The sequence below is a fragment of the Ciconia boyciana genome, chromosome 12 (genome assembly GCF_034638445.1).
Source record: "Ciconia boyciana chromosome 12, ASM3463844v1, whole genome shotgun sequence".
NCBI lineage: Eukaryota > Metazoa > Chordata > Aves > Ciconiiformes > Ciconiidae > Ciconia > Ciconia boyciana.
The window spans coordinates 3,430,156-3,449,516 of NC_132945.1; the positions used below are offsets into that span (position 1 = coordinate 3,430,156).

General features: G+C 34.2%; 1 protein-coding gene across 1 annotated transcript in view; it reads right to left on the minus strand.

Annotated features, from left to right (window-relative positions):
• Positions 1–19,361, minus strand: part of CHM (CHM Rab escort protein) — a 73,192-nt gene that overhangs the window by 33,751 nt on the left and 20,080 nt on the right. Inside the window, exons 3-8 of the mRNA XM_072877181.1 lie at positions 16,679–16,751; positions 15,359–15,483; positions 10,663–11,038; positions 8,683–8,799; positions 7,872–7,992; positions 5,162–5,387 (exon numbers count right to left, since the gene is read on the minus strand). Coding sequence (XP_072733282.1) covers positions 5,162–5,387; positions 7,872–7,992; positions 8,683–8,799; positions 10,663–11,038; positions 15,359–15,483; positions 16,679–16,751 — 1,038 coding nt within the window. The remainder of the gene's footprint in view (positions 1–5,161; positions 5,388–7,871; positions 7,993–8,682; positions 8,800–10,662; positions 11,039–15,358; positions 15,484–16,678; positions 16,752–19,361) is intronic.

Here is a 19,361-nt window from a genome sequence, read left to right on the forward strand (position 1 = left end):
CACTGCAGCTACTCTTAGTATTCAGTATTTTAGTAAAAACCAAGTAATATTGATAAGTTGTCAGCAATTTCAAAATAAATGTTCAAGTCCAAAGAAATGGAATAATCCTAAGTGATAAGAGATATATAAATATGAAAATCATGTATTTTGAAATGTAGGACTGAACTCGTATCTCAGACACAGCCTATGTTTTTTAAATCACCTGTGATTCTTTCACATTTGCATAGAATTGCACACATGCTAAGTCTCAAATCTGTCGTATCTGATTGTCACAAGGAATTAACATTGTTTGAATTTCTCATTAATATGCCAAATCATACAATTAACATAGAGAAAAGTTATGCATATTGCTTACATGTAGAAACATGATACTCATTTATAGATTCGAATGAAAAAGTTGTTACACTAAATTGTTAATATATCGATTCTAAGTGCTTATTACAGTCAGGTTTCCTAAGGTCTAGTCTTGATTTCAGAACACTAAAATCTTCCTGGAGACTGTAACAGGGACATAATTGGAAGCATTAAAGTACCTGAGACTACCTCAGAAGCTTCGACATTTGTAGCAGATAATAGCTCAAATGTAAGGGTAAAAACTGATTCTTCATTTTTGGAATATATACATGAACCTTCCAAATCAATCACACAATCCATCGTATCTCAGCCTGGACTCTTAATCTTCTTGTAAATATAGGGATTGAAAGAGATGAACCATCTTAATCAGATCTTTCCTCCATCACAAAATTACTACTGTCACTGGCACTGACACAAAAATGACTAATTTTGGCTAGACTCTGTAACAACTACTAAAAAAAGGTTACACTGCCCACCAAATACATACACAATGAAAAAGTTCAAAGCCTATTTATAGGAAATGCAAGTCATTAACTGACCACCATAAAAGTCAGTGAATCACTAAGTCCTATGGCAAAGCAGCCGAAGTCATTCTACCACCTCAGCCCTATTACCATGACCCCATCTGTCAACTCTTGGATGACTCTTAAGAAAGAGAAAAAAGACATGATGTGTCACCCCCTAGAACTTTTGTGAGACGACAGACGGCATACAGTCTCCAATTCCCACTAAAACTTTCAATGGGAAAAAACTGCACTACTACTTCTCAAAAAGTCTTGCTTCCATTTGGATATTTGCAAGAGTCCAGAAAAAAGAATCTGAAACCAAACTGAAGAGAAACTATGCACAGTCTCCGCCAAAATTCAGTGGGTTCACAAAGCAAGCACTGAGAAAGATCACAGAAGTGAGGCCACAACCTACAACTGACTTCTCAGCTGTCATTCATTAAACAACACTGGTCATGGGTGAAGAGAATCACAACTGAAAGCTTCCAGAAAGACTTCCTCTCAAAGGAAAACTGAAAATAAGAGGCACATTTCACTGAGGTGAACTGTAAAAGTGAACTATATGAAACAACATTTGTATAAATAGCACTTCCAAACACTCCTCAAAACCATAAAAACTCAAAAAGTTTTTGCTTCTGAAAAACTGGAAGGAAAGAAAGGAGATTCAACTTACAAAAGAGGAATTTTGTACAACATACAAAAGTAAGTATGTCCTCATATTTGGCAACTATTTCATATTTTTAAGTCAAATATGGCTTTTTTTCCCAGTTACAAAGTAAAATTTGGAAACTGACAATTTTAACATTAACCTCCTACATCAGAAAATATTTGGGGTATTTCCTGATTTTTCTAAAAACAGAAAAAAAACCTCAAAATCACGCTAAATATTCTAAATGTTGTACCACTGAGAATTTACAGTAATAATGACCAATTACAGTTTTTATTCAGTGACATTTTTTCAAGAAAATGAAAGCTGTATTACAGATTCGCAACAAACATGTTAACAGCAAACTGCAAAACATATATTGATTTCCCTAGCGGCCTCACATCGAAGTTTTGGCGTCTTACGTTTACCATATCAAATGTAAAGCCTTGCTTTGATTTTCCTCAAGAATGAGATATTACTATGTTTATTTTGACTAAGCATAATACTACTACTACTTCATTAGAAAGTAAGAGACATAACAGTTTCATACCAGGAAGTTTGAACCAAAGGAAGCTGTTACACAGGCCAGTAAAGTTTTGCTGCTTGTCAGCTCGGAATAGCATGAGGCTCCCAACGACCTTCCTTGTACCACGAATCCAATTTATGGAGATAGAAATCTCACATCTGTACCTCGACATATTGGGAGGTACATTACAGTGATATAAAAGTTTAATTTTCTCTCCTAAACCATACCTGTTTAAACCAATAAAGAACTAACACCGCTTTTACTCACTCAAGTGTCGTCAGTAGTTATAAAACGTTGTACTGTTTATGCAGAATTCATTTAGAATGCAAGGATGTGACTTACAAATGTCTTTGACTCATTCACATAAATATGCATGCACGCCATTTATAACAGTAGCCTTGATGAGAACACACAGTGTAACTGGCTGCAAGAAACGCTTAAGAGGTTTACATTAAAACAGAATATAGAACGGTGGTTAGAAATCACAGAACAGGTGACACCTTACTCTGATAACCTGGTGATAAAAACTGTAGGGTATGATGTATAGGTTGTGGCGTTACCACTTTACTATACAGTCTGAACAGTATTCTTCAGATACTGCTCAGTTTTAGCAAGACATAATACCTAAGGCACCACATATAAAAATTGTGATTAATCTCAAAAAAAATTGTGATTGCCTCCTAAATTGTTCACTTAAAAACAAAGACATTTAGACTTTATTTTGTATTAGAATGTTTGTAATACAAACCTTTTAAAAGTATAATTACTTCTTGGTTTGGCAGAGTAATTTGCTTCAACTATTAAAATACTGTCCTTCTTGTACGACTTACAATTTAACAAAAAAACCCTAAAACGCAGCAATCAATGGGCATAAATAGAAAGTTTATGCCCACCTGAAGAATTCCTGTGATCACAGAATGATTTTCTGATAAGAACATTGATAAGACTTCTAGACGCCACTATTGGTAACTCTTGAAATATATTGCTCTTACAGATCAGAAAATTGCATGTGCTGGCTATTAAACAAAATAAAGCCAAAGGGCTTTCAAGAATTCCAGAAAAATTATATTGAGAAGAACCTACAGTGGAAAAAATGTAACTAAAATTCTAATTTCAATTTTAATTATTAAATTTACTTTTTTCCCAGGTATCTGAGGCCAAAGAAGGTCTAATTGCAAAACTTGTGCCACTATAATGGCTCTGATAATCTTTTGATTTATTAATCTGTTGGTCACGTACAGATATCTGGTCCCACATGAAGTCCTATAAAGACAGCAAGACATTCATAAAATCTACAAACACTAGTTCTTTTTCACAAATTGTCTGTCCGAGCACTTAATTACGTAAGACCACATTTTTAAAAATCTCCATAGAAATACGGTTTAGGGTACAGATGAAAGACTATTGACAAAAGATGAAGTTACCAAATAACATTTCTATTCAATGTAGTACACAACAATGCCTAGTGGTCTAATGAACTAATGGAAACATTAGGTAATCTACATGTATACATCATGTAGGACAATTCCACGTGGTCTTCATTAGCTGCTAAGGCCAAATAAGACCTTCCACAATACAGCCAGCTGCTTTATAGATACCTTCCATGAACTATGACAATATTCCAGAATGTTTCTATCAACATATAATAGCATCCGTCCTATATACTGCCAAATAGGCTCAAGCTGCCAACACCATTCTTCTAGCAGTTAAGTACTGTTATAGAGAAGAAAAACAGAATCTACCATACAGACAAGACAGGAAGTTAATGTCCAATAGCGTGCTGTAAACCAGAATTTCTTAATAGTAGCACACATGTAAAAAGTAGAACTTGTCCACCAGCAAAGAACAAAGCAGGTAAGACTTTGCACTGATATTTAAATGCATGATATACAAATGTATCACTCAGACAACAAAATGGTCTCACCATGCAATACTGCTTTTTTTAAATAGAGCTAATGTTTACTTCAGACCTACAGGTTACTACATTAAAAACCCACATAGAGCAGATGGAAAGGCTGCTTGCCAGCAAAATAAAAGATTAAAAAAACCCCTCAGCCTTTTAAAAGCCAGTTGAACTGTTGGAAACAACTGAAAATTAAAACCACCCACCCTCTGCACATGTATTCTTGTTGATGGATGCTTTTGGGGACCATCAACTCCTCTGCTAGAACTACGATCCCTAGCACACCTCAGGAGTCACAATAAAGACTACGTTATCATTGCCCACAGATCAAGTAAAGGGGTTGAAGTGAATGTTGTTTTATCCTGGAATCAATAGGATTTTTTTGTTTTAATTACTTTCTAGGGCTCAAGTAGTGGAGAACATATGGCTGCTGTTTAAGATGTTAGAATGTAAAACTGCAGTCTGTATATGGCTCAGTGTAACAGGGCTTCATGATATCTTTTCTGCTGTTCAAGTCATAGGTGGAAGCTTGTGGTCTATATAGATCTACAAAATGATGCCAAGAGAATAAGGACATGATTTCACATCAGTTGCCCTGTTCGTGTAAGTCTGTGATGTAACACAGGTGAAAGAATTACATAATTTAAAAAATTTAATAATAAACTGGACATGTGACACAATTTTGCTTCTTTCAGAAAAATCCAGTTCATTATTAAATATCTATCTATGAATGGCAGATGCACTCTCAGCATTAATTAGTAATACAAATTGAAAACATGTATCTTCCTGTAACTTCAGGAAGACTGAAACACAAATTTTCTCAACCTACCAAAATGCACAGTCATCCTTTTGCACAGACATTGCTCCACGTATCCCCTGTGAGTTTTAAAAAGGGATAGCTACCTATGACTTAAATTACCTCTTTCCCATTTCCTAGTACTTACTACCATAGGCAGCCACTACAACACCCAGCTACTACAAGCTGCATTTGTAATACAATGAAAATTGTTTCAAAGTATTAGAGCAGCATAATTCCAACTTTTTTTTCCTCTTTTCTCCTTTTTTTTTTTTTGAGGGGGGGTAAGTTCATAGCCAATGAAAATGTAAAGCAAATAAAACCAACATGAAATTGTTAACAGGATGATTCCTATTGAATGGTATCTATTAGCATTAGGTTACCAAGGATTTCTTTTTTTGAAGATAGGTATCAGAAAAGTGAAGCTTACCTGCAGAAGCACTGTGGAATCTCTCCTTGACCATACAGAGGAAACAAAAATGGTGTATTGCCATAGCGGCCAAGGCACTGAAGAAATTTTTTTGTTGCCTGAAGACCTTCAAGAGTGCTGCAATCGGTCTCTGAAACCATTGCAATAGAGTGAAGAATGAAGTGCTGTAAGCTGGGTGTTAACTTCCGTGTTCTTAAGAACTGAGCAAACGTACTGTTCTCGTAGTCTGAGGAAAAAGTAAATTTAGATGAAGGGTATAATATAACATTTGTATTTTCTCATATGCTTTAACTTAAATAAGTACTTTTGTATTTAAATGAACAAAGCAATTGAGTTTTCCAACAAACATATTGCTGAAAATGGATAATCCAAGTCAATGAAAATTAAAAAAATGACTCCTAGAAAGTGAGTTTTCTCAGAAGACAGAAATATCACTCCATTAAAGTATCTCAAAATAACACAAACCCATTGTATGAGTCTCCAACGGTCTAGAAAGCAACCTCTAAATACGGCTTCATCTATTCATTATGTTGGACTTGATCTAAACCCATTTCTCAATCATGCGAGAGAAGTGAGAAACTGTGGACAAAAATCCATTGAGGTGCCTTGGGACGCTGTTTCCTGTAAATTACCCAAAATATTATACCTGAATGACACCCATTCAAGAAGAGTACGGCTGAATTCACACTGATATGGTCAGAGTGTATATTTATGCACAGAGAAGCCATTCACATACTGTCTTAATCCCAGGATGAGAAGGCGCAATATTTATTTCAAATTGATGACTTGCTTGCAACAAACAAGTATGGATGCGACACAAAGACAGGGATGAGGAAGCATATCTCCCCTTTAAATTAATACTACTGCTGACACATTTTGAAATTCAAAGAAACGTAAGTCTTTCAGGAGATATGTAACGCATGTATTGCATGCCACTGATACACCTCTGAAAACCTTTAGTTACCTTAATAACTAAATGTTTTTTTTTTCCCCAGGAGAAGACTCTATTTAAGCAATAGTATACTTTCATATTCTTCAGAAATCTGCTCTTAAGCTTATTTCAGTCATGGATAAATTCATAGATAATTCAGGAACACTTTCATCAATGCTGAGACTAGTATTATCAAGCTATATATTCTGTTCAAAATTCAACCACTGTTTTATTACAAATGTATCTTACTACCCTTTGTACAGCCATGCAGCAAGTCATAAAATGACAGGGTTTTTTTGTTTTATTGTTCTAAAAAAATTCTCAAGTTTTTCCTCACGTCAGACGTCTTACATAACTCCAAATTTTACAGAAAAAAGCTTTAAAAAATTCTTCACTATCATGAACTCTCCCTGTTAAAAATCTGCCTTCCCACGAATGTAATGATCTCACCAAGAGCAATTTTAAATTTCTGAAGTCTTTACATTAGACTAATCAGACTCAAAATATTCCCAATTACTTCCCAGGCTATTTTAAAATGTAGGAATAAAATCTGTTTAACTACCTCTGGAAGTAAAATAAATCTAATGTCATTTAGGTACATGAATCAATGGATTCATTTAAAATTGATGTGGCCTCTCCTTTTTTTACTTAATAAATTTTCTAAATACCACCTATACTCTCACTCTGAGCACCTTCATTTCTTCCATCAGCAGCAAACCTGAAATTACCTGTAATCTATAAACCACTTCAGTCTAATGAGTTTTTCCCCCTTCAGGATTTTCTGGAGTTCATCACAGACTCTCTTTCTCCTCATCTTACCACATCATTTTCGATATTGACCAATTCTCTCTTGCATATGTTTTAGAAGAATTTTCTCTAATGTTTGTACCTAATCTAAGGGTCTCGTTCAAGTAATCAAACCAATACCAGTATCTTAACAATTGTTTCTTTTTAACACTAGATTCTTTCAAAAATACTGCCTAGCCAAGCTACTGTCAAGCTACAAAAGTGCCAATATGCTTCAGTCTGAAATGTACATCAATAGTTTAACTATTTCTCTTTCCTCATTATTTCTTTTTGATAGATTTTCTTTTTTTGCCTTAGTTTACTTTTAGACTCCAAGAACTGAGACCATCACTTCAATCTTTGTACCCTGAGGTGGATAAACCCAAAGCAGAGAGTGGGTTTCCATCACCTTCCTTCTGTTAGCCAATTTTCCTCTTTGACCTGATGCTCATTATTCTTTGCACATTATGGCTCAAATCTATTCAGATTTTCTCTCATCTAAATAAGCCATCAGTTGATAAAAGCACTCTGAACTTGCCCTCTGCAACTAAAAGGCATTAAATCACATTTATTTTCAAAGTTAAGAAATTCCACTTTCTCCATTTCTGATGTTGTGGCAACATATTGTGAAGATTTACATATTATCCAAAAAAAGGGAAAAGAAAAATCAGGTACATCACACCATATTAAAAAATCCCTGGGAAGGTGGAGGAAACACCTAAAAATGATAAAAAACATTTTGCAACTTTGCTGTAATATATAATTTTGCTGTTAAAGAAAAATGTAAATAATAAATGACGTGGGAACTAGAAGAGCAAGTGCTTAAGTAGAAGAATTTAACATTGAAGTGAAAAGGTCACAAAAAGGTCAAAGCATACTTTGAAAATGAATCCATAAAAATAAATTGCGTGAAAACACAGGAGAGCTATCAAAATTGTGCATAACTGAATGAACTCATAAGAAGAGAGTGTACACTGTTCAATGAAACTCTACCTTGGTACTCATCAGGGTGTTGTTCATAGTCCAAACAAAATGTCAAAAATTTCATTAGCATTCTCTTTTCCACCATAGTGAGCTGTCTGCTGTTGAAGACATCTGCTCTAGAACAAGGTACCTGGAAAATATTTTTTAATAATTTCAGATACTTTCCATACTCTGGATAGGAAAAGCATCAAGCAACACTACAGTCTGACTACCTAACAAACATTTTAAATTACTATTTTCTATTATAGTTATTTTCTTATATATTTCTTTCCATTATTTTCTATTATAACTGTAATAAAAGTTACCAATTTTCCACAATAAAAATATTTTAAAATCTTAAGCCTCTTCCCCATTTTATTTCCCTTCCATTTCACTTGCATCTCTGATTGCAGAGTTAATCAAAAGAGTTTGTATTAATTAACTGTGCCAAAGTCTCCTGCTGCCATTATCAGACCAATGACTTCCCTTGTAAGTAGCAGAGAGACAAATCAACTCTACGCTAGGAATTTGAAAACCTAAAACGTGTGAATCCTTAAGAATTAACTGCCAAGTTGATCATGGTCTAAATATTTGACATGAGGCAAAGATTTATGTCAATAATTTACTGGACTGCACATTCTTATTTTAACTTCTTTTTTTTTTTTTAAGATTTAGGTATAACACATACAAACCCCTTTTCATTCCAGAAATGAAATAAAAATCAGAATCTTAATAAAAAATACTAGCTTATTGTTACAAAATTCTCAAGAAACCAATTTCAAATTTCTTGACTTTAAAAGATGAGATTAAACATATGCAATACATCACTTTACAATAATACCTGTTCTACTTTTCCTTCTCGAAAGGCAAGAATTCGTGTCGCATTTTTAAACTCTGCATATCTGCTAACGTTCGACTTAATCAGAAGGTCAATTAACAGCCCGCGGGAGTAAAGCAACTGCAGAGTGAAGAAAAAAAGAAAACGGTGAGTAAAGAGAAAGTGCTTACACCAAAAGAAAACAGTGATACCAACAGTAGTCGTTTGTAAGATGTTTTCTTCAACTATTTACAAGTACACACAGGGAAGTAAAATCTGAATAAAAGAATATCAAGATATAGTATGTGCAAAATATTAAATGAAGTGACCATATAAATGGAGGAGACAAAGCAGTCCACAGGAGAGAAAGGGAGAAGGTGTCAGCCTACTGCTCATTTAGTTTTATTAGTCTGGGAGTCACAGCTTAAGACAATTTTTTGTATTGTCATCTTGGATAATTTCTTTGTATTGTATACTATATATCCCCGAACACCTATTTTACAACCTTCATTTCCAAATATAAGTACAAGACACTGCTTGTGTAAATCATCACTAGTTGTTTCTTAAATTACCTGAAATGATAATGCCACATTCTCTAAATGTAAATTCCTTAAACCCCCACCTAAGGTTTAGTCATATCCTGTTATATTAATTTATAATCTGTCTACCTTTACTCTTTCTATAGGCTACAAATAGATTATGAAATACTGAAGGGACAGAAATGTAACTATTAACAGAAGACGTATGTCTGAATTGAAAAGCACTGGAGATTAGTTTAAACATGCTTCAAGCCTTGTGGCCCTGAGTAGCAGAATTTGCATGATCACACAAGAGTTTTCAAGATAAAGCTTTACTGGAACACTGACGAGGACACTACAAGAAAGTCTGTGTCCCAGTGCCAGAGAGAAGCCAATGTAAATTACTGCTCTTGCCTTGATGACTACTCTTCTGTCAGAATTTCTGGAATTTATTGCATTTAACACCATGTAACACGGTGGCACAGAAAAAGTATAAAAAGGATACAAAATAGTATTATCTGCCTAACCACTGTACACTGACTATTGTTTTCACGATGTCAGTCCACTGATGCATGAAAGAGGTATCTACATTTGCAACACAGACAAAAAAAAATGAAATAACGCATTTTGTAGTGTCTCCACAAAGAATTTAATAAATTATTGAAGAAAGTTTTTTTTTCCCCAGTTTCCAGAGGTTTGAAAAATCTTTTGGTGCAGAATGTGAAAAATTAAGCATTCAACTCTGAAAAAACTTCCCATTGCACAGTACACATATAGTCTAAAGCACAGAGGTTAAGAAAAATTTCCATTTAACTTGAATTTGCAGGGCCATATCCATATCTGTGAAGTACACAAAAGGCAGACTTTAGAGTTAAAACAGTATGACAAATAAGTGAGACTAATAGTTTTTCCTTAAGTAAAACACATGCTAGTAGGAATTCAGCACAATAATAACTAATTTTAGTCAGCTTGTATGTTATGGATTAACTGTAATTATTTTTTCTTTCCAATAAAATTTATTACAATTCAGCGCTTCAGTCGCCAGTGAACCAAGACTAGTATAGAGAGACAACGGGAGTTTCACAGGAAAATCTAAAACCCAGGAAGCACTCCAACAGGAAAATTATTTTGCATTTTAAAAACATCAAAGATCTGCATGTAGATTGATTTTCCTTGTTTAAAAATATGATTTTTTTAATGGTACTATTTAAAAAGAGCAATTTTGCAGATATTACTTAAGTTTACTTTAATGGACATATTTCTCAGCTATGCTTTATGGTCTCTTTGGTTATAAACAAACACTAAAGAGCACTTACAAAATAGCTTGTTTGTTTTAAGGGTACTAATTCTTACTTACTTCTCAAGAGTGTCTTTTTTGCCTCAAAGGTACTGCGTCAGCCCTCTGGAACATTACAGACTTTTAAAAAATTCCAGCTTTTTAAGAAAAGTAAATTTACTTATATAAAAAGAGTCATTCAGTTCCTACCTTGGAAACTAAATCAATATTAAACCTTCTGCCTTCTCTAACAATTTGGGAATACGTAATTTTCTTTGGTTCTTGGGAAGAAATTTCTGAGGGTGTAGCTTCAGTTTTCCCCAATTCCAGAGCGGACTCGCCTAAAGCCGTACTAGGAGAACTTTCATTCTCAGAGGTTATTTCTGTATCATTCCCTTCCGTTGCACTTGCTGGCTCAGTGCCTGTAGCCTTTTCTGGTTCCCAGCTCTCCGCCTCCGGTAAGGCGCTCTCCATCGGTGGGCACTCTTTTTCCGATTCCTGAGCAACCCCCTCAGCACCAGAGGCTCCGAAGACAGGCAGCTTTGGCAATGCACCAGCTTCTTCAACATCTTCAGCTGAATCCTGACTGATTAAAAACACAAAGGGAAGAAAGGGGGGGAAAAGGTCTTTTAAAGAGCGTTAAAAACTTGTTTAAGGTTTTGAGTCAGTGCCAGAATGGAAACCTCAAGCATTTCTATGAAAAGCATTAGAATTTCTCTATCCTCGCCAAATCAGGTGTACCACCCACTAAAGAATTCTGGTTCTTTGACCGCAAAGCTATAATTCAAGAGCAGTAATTTTACTGAGGAGGGAAAAAAAAAAACCCCACCAAAAATTTGGGTTCTTGTTTTACACAGACTCAAAAGATGGAATGAGCTTAACATGAAAAAACTCTCATGGTGAAACACAATACACAGCTACATAAACAAAAGAAATATAATATTTTAAAGAAGAAACAGTTAAGCAATTTGATTAGGTTTTTCCTATGGATTAAAAAACCCCTTTGAAACTGAAATGCAAAAACGCATTAAAGTCATTAAGCTCAGGTATTTTAAAAACCAAACTCACCGAAGAAAACAGAAGTGCTTTATACGACTGAGACTACTTTGCATCTATTATTATAGCAAGTCCATAAGAGAAGCACGCAATTTTGACCTGAAGTTTAAGTAAAACTTTCCAATTACTTTTTCAACTCTGACCATGCATTCTAATTAGTTGTTCAAGTAACAGCCATACAGAACAAAGTTCCCTCATGTAGCAATCTTATTTTTATGCAAGTGTTACAAATTTGTGCATAGTAGATGAAGGCAGCCAGTCAAAAGGAGGGACGTTACCACACAACATTTACTCCGTATAGTCCATTTCCTCTTCACGACACAATTCTTTAAAATTCCTCTTATAAAGCAGACCTCCACTTTTAATCTCATCTACTCTTTTTATATAGAACTTCAATGACATCTACCTTAGAAACTAGTACTTTTGAACTTAGAATTTTAGTTTATACTACCAGCTGAGATGAATCAAATCAATGTCATTGTCAGTGAAAGGAGTTCAGCAATAATTTCACACTATCTTTTTATCTTTATCCCACAAGCCATTAATGCACTGAATAAACAATTTAATCTTGGATGAGAACTAATGAACTATGATTTTAAAGGTGACCTGCAAACGTACAGTACAAAATTTCAATAACTAACAGGATGGTTAAAATTCACTGAACAGTAAGGAATTATTCAGTATACATATAAAAATGCTCCCTCACACATCTGTAGCCTTACAGATGGAAGCAGGGGGCAGGATTTCTGTTAAAAAAGGGAACAAAAAACCCTGTATCCTTTAAAAGTTGCTCCTCACTTATGAACTCGGGGAGCTTACATGGGCTCATGAAAATGAGTTTGGAGTAATTCTCTCAGCTTGTGCACAGCCACCAGGAAGCACTTACTCATGAACGGGGTAAAATATTGCCCTGGGAAATACAGGAACTGCTATAAGGAAGCACTAATGAAAGAAGTCTGTTTCTGTACATTAATTATGTCTTTTTGCTTCATATTGCAAGCATTAAATAACTATAAAATATCAAGGAAAGATAAGCACTTTGTCAAATGTTTTTTAAAAAAGTAATCTCTACTAGTAAATCTCTACTAAACAAATGAAAGTAAATTAAGTTTTGGGGTTCTGTTTGGATTTTTGGGTTTTTTTAGGAATTTGGAACATGATGTTTGTGAAAACTGCAAAAGCTGTTGCCATTAATGCAATAACTAAGAATGAAGCTTTTATTTAACCCACCCTAAAGCTTTTTATAACACAAAAATTCAGAGGAAATTTTTCTTTCTACCTTCTCCCAAGCTCATTGTACAGTTCATTCTCATTTTAAACATACTTGATTATTACTTTTTAAATCAAAATAAAATTTGGATTCACAATACATTGTCTTTTTCCTACATCACTCTGAAAAAGCAGTGTAACAGAAATGTTGTGTTTACATATTTTGAATCTCTATTCAATTCCCATTAATGAATACATAAATCTGCATGATTTGCAGCTCTGCACGTTTTATAATGAAAGCCTAAAAACTGTATATAATCTAAATTCATGACATCCTTCCTATAGGAACAAATATTCCTGAATAATGTAAGAACTGTCTATAAAAATCACTCAAATTGAACTTTTGTACAGACAATTCTTCTCCTAATTCAGAAAAAAATAATACATCTGCAGACAAATTGTTGTGTAAATTTAGAATATTATCTTCCACCATTCATCAATTAATGGTACTAACAAAGGAATATCTTAAAATGAATGTGTCTTATTAATGCCTTGTAACAGCAACCCCTTCAGATAGGTCAAATGAAAAATTGCCAACCAGCTGGTTAATTTATTCAGCACAGGTGTTCACTATTTATTTTTCAGCCATTTGCCTTTTTTCAATACAGCTTGTTGTAGACACAGTATTCTTTTCCTTTGATGGATGCACTTTGTTCTAAGGCCATTCATTTCAGATTTGCACTGTGTATATTATACTGCTACCCAGCTGTTTATTCTTTCAAAATAAATGTTTAATGGTTACTTCATAGGAGTTATAAAAGTTAAGCAAAAACAACAGAATCTAGCCAGAACATGTAAATTGTCAGAAACACAGTAATTGACTCTCTCAGAAAGTTTTAAGTTATTTTGGAAAACTTTTTCTTTGCTAGGTTTATTAATCTTACCATTCTTCCTTGTGGGTTTTGGGGTTTTTTTGGTGATAATCGAGAGACAGCATTGTACTGCCAGGCTAAGTGAAATGCTTAAAAGTAGAATCTTCTATTTTGTCCTGACTCAAGTATAATGCTCATTTCTACAAAGCATGAAATCTTCGTGCTAGAGGACTCATTTTTTAGCCGGCCATCAGTCAATATCATATCTTCTTAGGAAAATCATATGCAAAGTTAAGAGACTATGAAACCTTTAATCTGATTTAATACTGGTTCTGAACAATATATATTATGGCAACAGGATTACAATTACAATATTCAAGTGATATTGCTTTAAAATAAGCATAACATTTTATCTGCAATACAGTCAAGCAGCCATTACTGTGCAATATAGAACTTTGGAATATTCTGAGTCTGTGACCTTCAGATTGTATTAGTATAATTCACACGACTTTTTTTTTTCCCCTACCTATGATGATTACAGAAAGAAATACGTGTTTCTATGAATATCTCTCAGCATTTCATTCAGCTACCTACGATATTATCTAAGGGATTCAAGGTTAAACTTACATAACTATCCCAAAGAACCTTTCAGGAATTCAGACCATGTTCAGTTCAGTGCAAAATCCAAAAGATAGAAATGATAAATAAATACAAAGAAATAGCTCAGTTTTCAATTGAGGCCCATACAATTTCCATTCATTATTACTACGCTTACATATTATTCAATATTACTGCTTCACAAGGTTACTTTTAGATATTCCTTGATTTTCAGTAATATGACATTGTGAAAAGCTTACCTTCCGCATGACTTATATATAACAAAGTATCATACCTCCATTTAAAAATCTAAACAAAAAATGAAATTTGTATTCTTAACTTCTGCTAATGCAGACACACCTCTACAAATACCTAATGAAAGACATTTACCACATGCTCAGTCCTAAGATGGTATACTATTCTTCACATGATTATGCAACAAATACTCACAAAAGTAAATGTGTGTATTTCAAACTAAGCATGTAATTTTTGCATGTTGTATATAAAGTAAGAGCTGAGTTCCCTTACTTCAAAAACAGAAAGAAGGTGACAGCCCAAAAACACTAACTGTTAAGTATATTACCAGGAGCCTTTGACCACGCAATTCCTTCTAAAGCATCACGGGTAAGCACTGTTTAATGAGTAATTCAAATCCACTGAATATAAAAATGACAAAGGGCAAATATTACTTTATCATTTTATCACAAGTATTTTATAGTTACAGTTCTACTGTCCATTTGCGTTCCTATTCTTGTGTACTTATTTCATTTTACATGTACTTATGAGTTTAATTTTTTACTATAAGAATAGCAGCTTTCAGCCAAATTAAGAATGGAAAAATTTAATAGATGGTAGTGCATAACTACCTACCACTAATAATACCTACAAACACAACATTTTTGTTTCCTACTCAGAATTAAACTACCAACTCGCAAAGTTGGCCAACAAATTATATTGCGTCCAAATCAGGTCATCTAAGAAGGATTAGTTAGCTTCAGTGAAGTGCAAATGATTTCAACAAAAGCACAAGGACATTAAAAACATTTTAGAGCTCATGGCTACTTTTTGAGACAACATCCAATACGGTAGCGTGGTGAAATGCTTGAATCACAATATGATTATTTACCTCTGGGCATATAAAATTATTTGTAGATTTCTATATTTATACTTACTCGCCAAAACAGAAATCTTCTACGTGTTGAATAGTTTTATCCTTCTTGCTAAAAGAAATAACTTCTTCATTCTCAAGGATCAGTTTTCTCCAGTCTTCACATTCATCACTGATATCTGTCTTTTGCTTACAAAGAACAATTATAAAATTACATTTTGTACTGTGCTAGCTGCTCTTGAACTATAAGTATCTATAGTCCCAAATAAATTGTTGTAACATCTTATACTAAAAAAAGAAAAAAAAAAAAAATTTAACTGTGTTAATGTTTTTTCTATTCACATTTTTTGAGTTAAAATTGTTAGAGCTGGTTACTTTATTATAGCATGCCAACATTTGCACTACATTACTAGCTCTAGTAATCTGAAAATGCAGTGTTAAATTAAATACAAGTTTTAGTAGAGAGTTGAATATAACTTTGAATACAATCTACTATAAGACAGGTTTGCTACAGCCAGCTTAGTTCCAAATTTTGTGACAAAACTCTTTGAACAGAGACCCTATGAAAAAAGACAGTGATTTGGGTATTGTATTAATCTGGCCACACTAGAATCTCTAAATCATATAACAGAACCCTGAGAATATTAAGTTCTGACACCGAGCAACTCCACTGATTATGCCAGAAGGTAGCACTATGTAATAAACAGGCATGAGACTGAACTGAAAAAGTTCCATCTTCTACGGACCAACAGGCTCATAACGCTTCAGTAAATAATACGAACATCCATTTGCTAATATAGTCCAAGTGCTCAATCTCCTAAATAAATATCCTCTTCAGAAGATTTCTAGTGGACTGTCATGAAATAGATAAACTTTGGTCATTGAAAAATACACTATCAACATTAATCTTTTTGTCCTGGTAACAGGACAATTCAATGGAAGGATCCAATAACTACCTTTCTCACAGTTAAGAAGAGTCAGCTGAAAGCACACAAGAAAAACAAAAAGGGACTGAAACACCAGTGTGTGGAAAATAATCAAACAGGAAATGGAAAAGACCAGATTATCATTTACAGAGGTGCTGGGAAAGGAAACTAAATAGTGTAGTCGCTGCTACACAAATTCAAGAACCCAAAAAGTACGATGGAGCACTAGACTGTTTGGTCTCAGATAATCATACTAATAAACCAGGCATATCAGAATCTCAGAATGCTAGGCCAGATGGTTAAGTCTTAACTGGTAAAGCTGGAAAGCAGAAACCTCTTTGCTCTGTCAAACTACCAAAAAGAGCGAGCATTGTGATAATTTGTCTTGTAACAAATTATGTAAACAACCAAGATTTAACGTTAAAGAACATTTAAAAAGTCATTTGGGAAATTTTTACCTTATTTTCTTTAATCCAGGACAATAATCCTGAAAAACTAAAGCTGGCCCAGTTTCCACCATAGTAATTTCTCCTGCAATAAAAAACAGTGAAACTCGATAGACAGATAAAACATAGCTTTTTCAGGTTTAAAGAAAAAACAACCAAGTTTGAGACATTCAAAGTATTTTCCATGACAGATTTTACAGATGCAGAACATAAAAACTGGCGTATTTCACAACTCCTAATGAGATGCAAAATTTCCATTTTCACTCATTTGTATGCATCTCTGACCAAATAGACTATAGTCCAAATTATTTGGAAGATAAAATGAATAATGCTGAGAAAAGCACATGGGATGCTACGAGTAAAAGGAAAATACAGATAATACTGCTTCTTGGCCAAGACTGACTCTACACCTCTAACTCAAATATGGACATCACTATAGACATCTTTACTTAGTGTGGAGCCAAGCCAACAAGTCTACCAGTTTCAACTGAGTTCTCAGAAAAGCCAGTTCAGGTTTTTTGCATCCATACCACACTCCACGGTTTCAGGTTCTGGCAGGACCTAATAGCTTTGTCACATGAGCACAGCTATACTGCTTCTGATTGAAGCTGATTTGGAAGTTAACATAACTGCACTGCATGCCACTTCTAAACTCACAGTGCTTCATGAGGTGGCTATGCAAAGGAGGGTTAAGTAAACTCTAATTGGGTCCAGAGAGTAGAAAACACATCTCTCTTATTCATTATGTCAAATAAAGGAAAGTTCACTCCATTATTTATCTACTGCTTACAGAACAGATTATGCTTATTATAGACTGTTAAGATGCTCTGGCAAAATTCTTATTAAACTGCATATACTGTAGGTGGAGCCAAAGGAACTGATTTGTACAAAATGATCATTACCTCCCTGAGTACTTTTCAGTTTATATTTACCACCTCGTTTCTTGAAAAATATTAGTTTACTTCTTTTAAATCACAGAAAAGTAATAGTTCTGTTAATCAAAGAAAGTCTCTGCTCTCTCTTTTCTAAATTTTTCTATCAATATTTCTCTAAACATCAGTTGGATGAATTAGCTTTTGTTATCATGCACACCACATCTTAAATATTTAACAACTCTGATAGGAAAAATAATAGCACAATTACATTTAAAAAAATCACTAGTTCTTGCAAAATAAAAAAGTCATTTCAGGATTTAACTCTGTTTTCTGTCACTGTATGCTGGCACTTCAGAAGCATGAAAGATACCAAAAATACCCTCCTGAATCGATATCCAATGTTATTGCATACACTAGAACAAAACAAAAGAAAAAACCATTTAGGGAGGAAGATGGGTTTTGCATTTTACAGGATAATGTGAAGACTGCTAAATCAAATGAACTTAAAATCTTACCATAACCTCCTCCACTTTAAAATTGTAGAGATAAGTGTGATAAAAATGAAAAATTAAATTCAGGTTTGATTCTACTGCTTACGATGGGCTGGTTTTGACAAGGCTTATCTGCACTGACAAAGACTTCATTAAGAGTGTCAGCCCCTTTACAGTACCAGAGGGTGATGCTCTATACCATGTTGCTTACTTAGCATGTGAAGGCAACAGTGAAGAACATAAATAGGACATCTTTTGCAAAGACAACAAAATCCAGCACTCACTGAATAAAGGTGGCTTCAACAACAGAACATGGTGTTCAAGGCCATTAACTGGGAGGACTGGGTCTATACTTTAAGAGAGCGCATGTAGTCTACCCTGCAATTTGGTTACTCTAAGCAGAAGAGCTCCATCTGCAGATCTGTTACCAACCAGAAGCTCCAATCATCTCTAAAAAGGAGTTCATACTTACCTCATTATGTGAATGACATGGGTGAGGCTTAAAAAGTGCTGCTATTTGGCATCATATAGAATACAAAGCAATGAGGATTAAACATATTAAATGCTTGATTCTGTCAGACTTCCATCTGTAAAACAGTAACTGATAGTTGCATGCAATGATAATCTCCAGCTTTGTTTTAGCTGTCAATGGTGCAGGTTAATTTCTTGCTTCTTCTTAAGATTCCACTGAATAAAAAGTTCAGTATCCATATATTATCTGCCACTTCTGGGATTTCCAAAAAACACAGCCATGAAGATTTATTTTTAAGGGAATCTGCTGCTTTAGTTGCAAGTTTCCTTGAATATGGAATACAATCTGGCTGTGAGAGCAAGCAAGGGCATTGATCACAGAAATTGCAGAAAACACCTGCCTAAAATTAGGACTGGGTTTCTTGAATCTATACCAATATAAATTCATGCATATTTAGAATATTTAAAATTAAAACTTGCAGTAAGAGAAGTCTGTTATTTTCACAGAAAGTTACAAAAGCTTACTTGTGAGCTGTCAGACATCTTTGATGGAAACATTCCTCTGTTCATCAGGTGGATTTTCCTTTGAAAGTGCTTTTCTTTTTAACCACCATTGATGCGAATCAATCTTTTCAACAAAGCATTCTATAATGCTGTTCTGAAGCTCAATCAGTTTTGAGACGTTGGTATGGCCTTTCTCAAATGGAAAATGAATCGCAGCTGTCCTTCCTTTCCTCTGGCATCTGAGCACCTTTCCCAAGTTATGCTATACCACCTCAAATATTAATCTTCTCTTGAAGCATCAACTTCCAGACTTTTTCTTCCCAGAATTTTAATTAGTTTACCCTGCATTACATG